This window comes from Austrofundulus limnaeus, unplaced genomic scaffold (genome assembly GCF_001266775.1).
Source record: "Austrofundulus limnaeus strain Quisiro unplaced genomic scaffold, Austrofundulus_limnaeus-1.0 Scaffold1862, whole genome shotgun sequence".
In the NCBI taxonomy this organism is placed as follows: Eukaryota; Metazoa; Chordata; class Actinopteri; order Cyprinodontiformes; family Rivulidae; genus Austrofundulus; species Austrofundulus limnaeus.
The window spans coordinates 20,605-32,167 of NW_013954264.1; the positions used below are offsets into that span (position 1 = coordinate 20,605).

General features: G+C 38.8%; 1 protein-coding gene across 2 annotated transcripts in view; it reads right to left on the reverse strand.

The window, feature by feature from the left end:
- LOC106536531 (receptor-type tyrosine-protein phosphatase N2) overlaps positions 1-10,468 on the reverse strand; it is a gene marked incomplete at its 5' end in the record, with an annotated part of 20,681 nt that extends 10,213 nt beyond the window's left edge. For both annotated transcript variants that reach the window (XM_014033828.1, XM_014033829.1), the window contains 6 exon segments: positions 2,255-2,628; positions 3,954-3,994; positions 4,896-5,189; positions 6,804-7,086; positions 10,078-10,219; positions 10,354-10,468. In XM_014033828.1, coding sequence (XP_013889282.1) covers positions 2,255-2,628; positions 3,954-3,994; positions 4,896-5,189; positions 6,804-7,086; positions 10,078-10,219; positions 10,354-10,468 — 1,249 coding nt within the window.
- Positions 10,469-11,563: the final 1,095 nt, after the last annotated feature.

The following is an 11,563-nucleotide window of genomic DNA, read 5'->3' on the forward strand; positions in this document are numbered from 1 at the left end:
TAGTCCACCAGGAGGCGCCAACACAAAAGTCAGAGACTTCCCACATCTTCTGGGGGGGAAAGCAGATTACTTCCTACTCGCGAGCGCCCCCTCTGGTGGGGAAACTTTTTTCAGGGATACAAACTTTTTCAGAACACCGGTAGACGGCAGCCATTACAGACGGACATGTGTTTGTTGTTGTTCCAGGAGCAGCCCGGTCACACACTAATGGTATTAGTTCGTTATCATTACTAAGGTGCAGGACTGCCCCCCACCTTTTCACATCATGTCTCCTGCCTGGATCTGTTATTATCTCACTCTGAAGCATGGAGGAGTGTCAGAGGTGAGCTCGTTTCAACTGCTTTTTACGGCACGTCTCATTTCTGGGCTCATCCATTTTGTGAATGAAGCCGATATTTCAGTTAAAATACAAAGTAAAAATATTTATCCGAATATAGTAATACCCCCCAACTTTATGGATGATTTTATGAATTTAATTTTACGTATTATACTTGAATAAATACGGTAATTGCATGATGTGTTAATGTATTGTAATACATGTAAAGACAAAAAATATATATAGATATTAAAAAGCAAAAAGTATCAAATAGCATCTTCAGTGAAGCAGAGCTACTGTTATTTTTTTTATAAATTAGATGTTTTTAAATTAAAACCATGATAAATTAACAAAATGTTTGGAAAAACCTACAAAATGCCGTATTTAATGATGTGTAACTTYTATCACTCAGAACATTTCTTCCACAAACGAAGCATCACCTGGTTTAATATGTGAACATGTTTCTGGTTCTGATAAAGCAGAGCAGGTCGAGAGCGTGAAGCGTTCACACGGACTGAATGAGCAGAGCTTCTGAAGGCCGCAGCTGAATTTTTAATGATCTGACAGGAAACTGAACAGAAGGCGAAGGGGAAAGTTCTCACCTTGGTCTGCGAGGAGCTGATCATAAAAAAACATTTCATCATTCACTACCCTGACCTCTGCCATGGCGGCACAAAGATGTGGTCCTTCCACAACGCAGTATTTACACTTTTCAGCTTCGAATGAGAAGAAACGAGACAGGGGGAGGAAGAGAGACGCAACACAGAGAAATGGAAGGGCAGCAGCTGAAGTAAAGTTTCACAAGAACTCCCATTCTTAGAAAACCTTGAATTAAAACATTCAGGAACAGAAAAATCAATATGAAATTAACCCGGGCTGTTGTGTGAATAAGAAAAAAAAACATGCGACCCTGTTGCATTCTGGGTAACTTTTGCTGTGAATTACCTTCAGCAGTTTCTTTAATCGCACTGATTAAAACAGAAGATGTATAAAAAAAACTATTAGAGGATATTTGATGGGAATATTACAGAAATTAAAAATAAAAACATGTCCTGCTGTAGCTTAAGAGGTGATGCACATTCACTCAAGGAATTCTAAAGCTTTAGTTGTTATTTTAGTCAATATTTTAATTTCTCCAACAGCAAACTGTCAAACTGAGGCCACTCTTAGTTCAAACTTCCAATTTAAACTAAACAAATTAAAAATCTCAAGTAAAAAATGCAATACTTGCTCCATAAGCAGCTGCAGGGTTCCTCCAGCTAAGGCAAGTTACATTTCAGACTTTTTTAAAGCCACTTGAATTCACGCAAATGTTTATTTTAACACGAAACAACTCTCTGCAAGAGGCATTCTGTAATATTAAAAAATAAAAAGTTACCAATAATTTTAATACTGGCAACAAATTACAATCCTACTTGCAAAGTGTTGACATTTTTAGGCCCTCTGAAAGAATAATTTAAAACATTTTAATGCTAGTTAAGGTCTTAATTTTGGATTGATGAATTCGATGTCTTTTAAGACATTTTAAGGACTCGTAGAAACTTTGAGCTGAAAAAACAGGATGTTTAACTGAAGACGTTTTCTTTGATGTGTAATGTATAATTATCCTGAATTAGACTTTTTTTTTTACAATTGTTTGAACCCTGTTCAAAAGAGTCATGCTAACATGCTAAAGGACTAGCAGGGTTACAAAAGGTCACATTACATTCAGCATCCTAGACATTTTCAATTTGATTTATGACCTTTTTTATTGGAAAAAGTCTAAACTTAATGAAACTAGTTGAGCTTTTGATATCAGTACAGAGATTTCTCAGTACTCATTAGGTGGATCAGTAATAGTAAAGCTGCTTATCAAATACAAAAAACTGAAAAAAAGAAAGAATTGCAGGAAGAATTTAAATATCAAGATTTCTGCCTGAAAATCCTCCTCATACGTACTCTGTGTCCGTGATGACGTAACCAAAGACGTCCTCGTCGGCTTTCTTCCTGCTGGATTTGACGTCCAGCTGAAGCTCGGGAGCATGCATCGTCTTCTTGTGCGGCTCCTCGTAGACCAGCGCCGCCGGAGGAGGCGCCACCTCCTTGATCCAGCCCTCCACCTCCGACACCTCCTCCACAGACTGGGTGGCGTCCTTCTTCTGCACCGTCACCGCCGCCTCGCTGGTGCGACTCTGGACATTTTCCAGGCCCACCTGCCGGCCTCTGCCCGTCTCCACAGCTACGTCGTAGCGGCTCCTCACCGAAGGAGGACCGGTGAAGGGGGTTTTATCCAGGTAGGTGAGGAGTTTGGACAAAAGGCTGCTGGTCTTTGTCTGGAATGAAATATTCAGAACAAACTAGTAAAGTTTAACTAAATCATTTTACATGACAGAATAAACTGATCTTTAAAYGCATAAAGACACAATATTGTTTTCGTTTCTGTTACAATTAAACAAAATAACTAGAGAAATCGCATTTCCTGCAAAAACACTAGTGTGAATACCTACTGCTGAAAGCTTTAGCTGAAAGCTGCTGAGAAATGAAGCTGAGGATGTTTAATAGTAATAATAATTTAATAATTAATTTGAAAAGCTGAAAAAAAGCATCAATTTTTTTTTTTTACTTAGCAGAAAAATAGCTGAAAAGAGAAGACGGCTGAAAAAGCAAAGAAAAATTAGCTTAAAAACAAGCTAAAGGTAGCAGATACAAGTGGAAATTAGTATCCAGATGGTGACAAGAGAATAAAAAAGTCTAATTAGCAGAAACAATGCATGAAAGTACAAAAAAACGCTAATTTGTTGTAAAATAGCTAAAAACAGCCAAAATGTGCAGTAAAACAGCTAAAATGTAGCTGAAAATTCCTAAATTAGCATAGAAAAGCATAAGGAACGCTGGTTTGCTGAACTAAGCAGAAAGAAGCTGAAATAACCACCAAAATGTGAATTTAGCCCAAAAACGCAAATTTAAGCTGATAACAGCTGAACATTAGCTAAAATTGCATCAAACTGGTGAATATAGCAGAATGCAGAAGCAGAAATCGCTCAAATTAGCAGAAAAAAATGCAATAAGTACAAACTAGCAGAAGCATAGCAGAAAGAAGCAGAATAAAAGCAGAAATAACAGAAAAAAGCTAAAATTAGCCTTAGAACAAATTGAATTTAGCACCCAGATAGTAAAAAGAGGCATAAAATGTCAAATTAGTAGAAAAAATAAAAAGTAAACGTATAAAACTGATCATTTGTTGTGAAACATCTAAAAACAGCAAAAATGTGCAGTAAAACAGCTAAAATGTAGCTGGAAATCCCTAAATTAGCATCAGGAAGCATAAGGAGCACAGGTTTGCTGAGCTAAACAGGAAGAAGGTGAAAAAAGTAACTTTAGTTAATAACAGCTGAACTTTAGCTAAAATTGCAGCAAATAGCTGAATATAGCAGAAAGTAACTGTAAGAAATAGAAATAGCTCAAATTATCACAAAAGGGTAGAAAATAGCAGAAGAATAGCTGAAAGAAGCAGAATTATAGCTAAAACTCTGAACTTATTTAAAAACAAAATATGTAGTAAAAATACAGACGTCAATTTAATTGGTGATGGTTTTGTTTGTATTTTAAAGCTGGAGGGAGAAAGTTTTGCCCTTTTAACTACAAACTAATCACTTACCGCATCCTTCAAGTTAACCTCCTCTGCATCTGTGTGGCGCTCTGTTGGGAGAAAAACTAATTAGTTGTGTTTAAGGACACTGAAAGAGGAATAAAAACAGGAGACAAACAGCAACAACAGAAAGAGCTGTTCAAACAAATGTCTTAAAGTTTTAAAAACTGATTTGATCATAAATTTCTTTTTAATATCCACTTGAATTAAATCTTTACTGATAATTAGAAGTAAATACACGCAAATATTATAATTCCACTCACTGCAGGAATACCTTCAGTCTTATTGGTCTACATGGATGAAGAATTATTAACCAACAGTTTAAACGTTTTGTGGTTTTAACAAACTATTATGTTTGCATGTTTACAACTGTGGCTTGGTATGACGGCCAGTGCTTGCAAATGAGAAGACTATTCATTTATGTTAGCATCGGACAGGCTAGCAACTAGCATGAATAAGCTGGAATTAGCATACGAGAGGCTAGCAACAAGCATGTATAAGCTGGCATTGGCATCGGAGGCTGGTGACTAGCATGGATAAGCTGGATTTAGCATTGTAAAGGCTAACGACTAGCATGCATAAGCTGGATTTAGCATTGTAAAGGCTAACGACTAGCATGCATAAGCTGGATTTAGCATTGTAGAGGCTAACGACTAGCATGCATAAGCTGGATTTAGCATTGTAGAGGCTAACGACTAGCATGCATAAGCTGGATTTAGCATTGGAGAGGCTAGCAACAAGCACGTATAAGCTGGCGTTAGTATTGGAGAGGCTAGTGACTAGCATGGATAGCCTCCTGCTACAAGAATGTAGCAACCACTGGTAGCACAATAATCTCAGTTTAGGCACTCATACTGTGCCATATACAATAACTTATTTAATGTTTAATTATGAAGTTAAATTAAGGTTTAATTAAGCAGAAAAGCAGTAAGTGAGTCACCCCAGAGGTACCTTGAGGGGCCGTCAGGGACACAGAGGGGCTCTCCTGTGGTTTCAGGGTTGGTTCAGACTTCAGCAGGAGTTTCTCATCTTCCTCTTCATTTGAGTGGCTCGGTTCTTCCTCCAGGTCTCTCAGTCCAAGTCCCCTGTCCCGGGACAGTCCCCTGTTGAGTCCTGGKTCCTGGTCGACCACCAGCAGAGCGTCGGCTATCAGGCTGGACAGCTGGTCCAGGTCCTGCGGCGTCAGGTTGTCCACGTTTAGATGCTGCCTTCCGACGTTCTTCACGACGTTCTCAATGAACTTCTCTGGAGGACGAAGCAAAAACAGTTGATGTGCTGAAAACATTAATATCCTGGTGCTAAACCACATCCAGGCCTCAGAAAGACAGAAGTCACATTCCTGCCTCGCTTTTTCCAGTCACATTTTGCTAATCTGCTGCAGCTGGAGGCCCAGCTGGAGTCCAACAAACAGTTGTAATGATGGCCAATCCGTTAGAAAATTTACCTCAAATCAAAGCAACAACATCTGGCGGTGTTGTATTTGTTGAACAGCTAAGACCACGATGTCCCGATCTCCCTAAAACTATTCAAAAAATGACGCTCTGACATTTTGAACTGAAGCCATGTTGATCAGTTGTTTGTAGGCATCTCAGAAAAAAACCAACATGAAATTAAAACATTTCAGTTTAATTAAAATTATGTCTTGGATCTGAGAAATCAAAACTGATAAATTAAATTTTTACTTCTACATTATTGTTTTATTTCTATTGTCTAGAACAGGTATGGGCAATCCTGGTCCTGCAGGTCCACAGCCCTGCATGTTTTATTTGTTTCTCTGCTCCAACACACCTGATATGAATGAATAAATGATTATCAGGCTTCTGCAGTACGGAGGACCAAAACTGACATAATTAGAAATCAAAGCAGAATTATATGAACCACTAAATAAATACATTTAAAATGTACCAATTAAATAAAAAAAGGAGAACTTTATCTCCGGTTTTATATTTTGACTTTCATATTTATTTTTCCAGGTTAGTTCCACCGAATTAGTCTATATATTTGAACACATAATTTAAATTTTACTGTTTTTTAAAATATATATTAATTGTTTTTCCTTTTACTTGTACATGCATTTGTGTGTCTTAAATGTTTCTACTTAAATAATTTAATATTTTCTTCCAACAAGTCTTTTTATTTCTGTGTTGCATGCTTATGCTGTCTCATTTAACTTAAAGTTTAGTTTAAAACAAAGGCAAGGAGGAAAACATTACCTGTGCCTTTGTTTTTAACTAAACTTTAAGCTAAACTGCGGCAGCACAAGCATGCATCGCATAGAAATAAAAAGACGGACAAAATTATAAAAATAATTCAGTTTAAGCATTCAAGAGACACAAATGCATGTACAATTAAAAAGCATGTAAAATATATATTTAAAAAAACATAAAAAATTTAAATTATGTGTCAAAATATATAATTTATTGGAACTAAGCTGGAAAAATAAATATGAAGGTCAATTTAATTATAAAACATTTTAAATGTACTGTATATTTATTTAAAAGTTCATTTATCTATTTCTGCTTTTATTTCTAATTATGTCAGTGTTGGTCCTCCGTACTGCAGAACTTGGAAGAGGTGACTCAATCAGGTGTGTTGGAGCAGGGCAACATGTAAAACATGTAGAGCTGTGGTCCTTGAGGACCATGACTGCCCAAATTTAGCCAATTAAATGTTCTCTCTTCGACGTCCACATCTGCATGAAATATAAAAGCTCAGTCTGGATGCATTTATAGTTAAACAGGTGTGTGTTTGTGTGAGACAGCTGGATGTCCCCAGAGGAGGACATGTCCTAAAGCAAAGCAAYGCATCATTTTCTGCTTAAATCTAGAAAACAAATAAATTAAAAACATAAAAACACACCGTCCACAGACGTGAGCGGCTGCTTGGCTGGAGCCCCCTGAGTTCTCCCCGTCTTCAGAAGCCTGGGTTTGGAAGTCTCCTTTTTGAGCTCGGGATTTCCCAAGGCATTGTTGTAGAACGGCCTGAGGCGCAGAGAGGAGGCCTCCTGCTCGGGGGGGTTCCTCCCCCCGCTGGGCTGGAAGAGATGCCCAGAGAGATACTGCCTCAGGGCGCCCAGGAGAAGGTCAGCGTCAGCCTGTGTGGCGAGCAGGGAGCTGGACGGAGGTCCCGCTTTCTGCAGCAGCTGGGAAGATTAAAAAACAAAAGATGATTAGAAACCGGAGGGAGACGACTTCTGAGTCAAGGACACGGCTTTGCTCTCGGATGTCTTCAGCGACTAAAACAAAAACACGCGGCAGTGCAGGAGCGCAGCTTCAGTTCACTTATAGGTTTCAAACCAGCTGGAGTTTTTTTTAAGCAGCCAGACTTCAGCTTTGAGCCCTTTTGATCAACCGTTCAACACTTTTAGAAAAATATTGATCAAACTCTCTTTTTAACTTTTGATGCGTTTTCCATTCACTTTTAGTTTAGAGCATGTGTCAAACTCAAGGTCCGCGGGCCATGTGACTCCCGTCTGGCCCGCCAGCGGGGGGGCAACTCCCAAATCTTTTTTTTAATTTTTTTATTTTTTCATTTAATAAGAAAATTGTTTCTTATATCAATGGTAACCTTTAAATTTATTAAATGCAACAAAATAAACTAATTTAAAAGGTGAAAGATAATATTTGTCCTGCCCCTGAGCTGTCAGCTTTAACTGAGCAGCTGCTTTAAAGCCAGCACTGGACCATAAACTACATCTCCCATAATGCATCTGTATTGTGTATTTCACATTTAGTCAGTTGTACATAATTTTTTTTCAGTGTTTATAAGAGGACGTGTTAAAAAGCTGTTTCTATGCAGGAAATACCAAGTAGAGCTCAGTTACTGTTTGTTAGTGCTGAGACAAGAAATGTGACATTCCGTGTTTAGTCGAAGTTAAACATATGTCAAAGTTAGTTACAACTGGCCCTTTGAGGGCCACCATATTAATTTATTACAAACATCCACTATGGAATCAAAAAATAATTCATTCCTTTAAATCAGGTCACTTTTTTTGCTAAGTCCATTCTTTTTCTAAATGGATTATTTTGATAATTACATTTTTTGAGATTATCGGTTGATTTTTAGTAACATTTCTCATCAGAATTAGATTTTTAGGATATAAATTGTTTTCTAACACAATTTATTGCTTTATTGCCCAAGCTTTGTCCTGATCTCCAAGTTTCATACCAGAATAAGCACGGTGAGCACGCTTTATGAAACTTGTGACTGGATTCCTGATAGGCACAAGGGTCTATTCACCGCAGATGTAACAGAATACATCAGGTTTATTTTTACAAGATCTTCTGGTTGAAGCCATTTAGTTTTAATGCAATATAGAGGGTTTTTTTTTTAACTTTCCTCTTACTAAAATGCAATGACCAGAAGCGAATTAAGTAAATGACATATAGCAATTGATGACATCACTCATTAACTTGCAGTATGAAGTAAGTAATTTCATTTCTTGAAAATGAAATATATAAAATTGAAATGAAATTTAAAAAATGCATGTAAACAGAATCGTAAAAGGTTGGCCTGATGGAGCAAATTGAATTTGATTTTTGGATTCAGCTCGTCGAAATATTACTAAGTCAGATGAAAAAACTTAGACAATTTTTTTTGTGTTGACCAGTGTAATTGATGTGTCTACAACTGGATGTAGTCAACATCTGGATACAAAGTGCAAAATGACAGAAATATTATGATGAACTTTCAATTACTGTAACTTCATTAATGAGTTTAATTAGTCATGATGGTACTGTGATGTAGGTGTACCCTGCCTCTTGCACTGTGCTGCTGGATATGGGCACCAGTGACCCCCCGTGACCCTGTAAGGAATAAGCAGGTACAGATAATGGATGGATGGGTACTGATGTTTTGAATTTCCCACTTGGATCAAAGTATACATTTATCATCTACAAGTATCACGATTTTGACTTAAAGTTGGTAAATCATGCTTTAAAATCCTTTTTCACATTTAAATCCTTCAGTTGGGTCTTTATAAAGTGGAACAACAAAGCTTTGGTCTGAATTCCATCTTATTCTAACTTTACCAGCTCCTCTTTCACCACGTTTCTGCTGTGTGTCTCAAAGCAGCTCGTTTTGTTACTGTTCCTTTAAGACTCTTCAAGCCCCGCCCCCTCCTGCTTCTAAACCGATCCACTCCAGTTTGAGAGAAGGGGAGTTGTGTTTTCTAGAAATGCAGAAACATTTTATTTACAATTAAATTGAAAGATGTCAGCAACAGAAGACTTGTCTTTCCAGCCTTACATGTTGGAGACAAGACGAGGCAATTGTAGTTGGTAAGTCCAGACCTTATTTGGTAATTATGTCGCAGATTATTTGACGTAATAGCTCAGAAAACATCAGAAAATAGAGTAAACTGAACGGRCTGAAGAATCTGACCCAAACAGAAAATAAAGATKTCTTTGCAAAACTAGGAGAGACTAAATTCAACTTTTCTGCCTCCAACAAGTCCACAACAAAATGTATTTAACAGCTAAAAAAGTGGATTTGGAAAATGTCCTGTGTAAGTGCTTATTAAAAAAATCCGTTTGTGCAACTATGTTAACTACAAAGAAAGGTAATTGTCACTGTTAGATCTATTAAACCACCCACACAAGAGGAGCAGAGACAGGTTAAATAATGATGAAATTATAAAACAAACTGTCTTTAACACATGGAACATGTCGCTGCTGGACTCTCCATCACAGCCGACACAGTTTGGACCGTTTGCACCCTCCAGGGGGTCCCTCCTGTCGCTCCGTTCCTTTTCTCTTCCACCAAACAGGTGCTTCTGAACAAATAAAGGGCGGCAAGCCCCACAGCAATGCCTGCAGGCTGCACACAGCTGCACCCYGAGCACGCTCCCCCCGCCAGCAGGACAGACGACTCAGCAGACCCGGCACAGGGACTCAGTCAACATTTCAGGTATTTATTGGAAAGGTAAACTTCTTTAGTCATGGGTGCAATGTTATTGCATTGTTTCAAATCTATGCATTTATTGGAGAGTTCACAGGAGGATTAGGGAAAAAGACAAATGCAGCAACAAATTTAAGATACTCAAAAGAAGCAAAATGTTATGAAAACTTGATTTTTTATTTAAAAAAAAAAGAATAATAAATCACAAACACAGAGGAGAAACAGAACGCCTCACCTTGCCAGGTTTACCCAGGCTGGATGAAGACGTCGTGGGAAGGAGACCCAAACGTTGGAGGTACGTCTGCAGATTTCTGTTCAGTTCCACCTCCACCGGCTTCACTTGGTGATCYACCGGGTCCATCACTTCGGCCGCCGGCCTGCAGGAGAGAAAAACTGTTTTCACAATCAAAGCACTTTGGATGAAACAATCTAACCCTAAAACTATTTCTCATATTTAGATTTGTAAGAAGCTTTGAGGTGAAAATGGAGATTGTAAAAAGTGAAACGGGACCTGCTGTTGCTGCTGTGAACTGGGCCTTTCTGCTGTGGCTGGTAAGGAATCCTTCTCAGTTTGGATAATTCTTTGAACAGAACCTGCTGGGTGACATCGTCTTCCCACGTTAAACCTGCAGACAGAAACACAGAACAAGAGTTTAGATTAGAACCACCAGACAGTCTTGATAAATATTAATATTAWGGCTGATTTGATACAACTAAATCAAATCTGTGTTGACAGTTTAAGGCGGATTTTCTCTTCTGGATAAAACTCAATAGTTGGAGGTTTATGTTGTGTCAGTGAGACACTCCTGTCTTATTTAATGAGACTTTGCCACTGATGTTGATTCTTTTAACTTACAAAAGGAAAGAAAAAAATCCTAATTTCAGCAAGTGAGCAAAAGGACAAGCTTGATGAGCTGCTTCGGCATTCACGTCTGTTGCTTATGCTTAACATGCATCCAAACACAGCTTTTTGGCACCCGAACAGAGGAGCAGGCGCCAACGCCAGATGGGATGGCGGAACAAAATGTTACCGTAAATATGGCCGCGGTGCGAAAAAGCACAACATGAAGCGAAGCATTTGGCAGATGAGCGATGACGCTGCTGAAACATTCAAGTAACCCAGACTGCGAGTCCAGATGTGATGCCACAGGATGTGGGTCCAACAGAGGACATGCGTTTCAACTCAGAACATGGTTTCTGTCAGCTGGGGACGATCCACCGATACAAAGGATCATAAAACTGATGGAAAGATGTCAAAAAAAATGTGTTTAACAACAGGAAGAGTTACACCTGTAACTACTGACCAACTCAACGAAAAGCTATTCACTCTGTGAGAGGCCTTACTCAGGCCAAACAGGAGRAGGTCACCCAAACAATGACCCACGGGATCTGTCATGACCCAGGTACCCGGATCAACAGGATCAACAAGGATCAACAAGGAAAGTGGGTCTATTGATTTGGACATGTCCAGAGGAGGAGGGACAGTGTGTCTACTGGTTCGGACATGTCCAGAGGAGGAGGGACAGTGTGTCTACTGGTTCGGACATGTCCAGAAGGGGGACAGTGTGTCTACTGGTTCGGACATGTCCATAAGGGGGACAGTGTGTCTACTGGTTCGGACATGTCCATAAGGGGGACAGTGTGTCTACTGGTTCGGACATGTCCATAAGAAGGACAGTGTGTCTATTGGTTCGGACATGTCCATAAGAAGGACAGTGTGT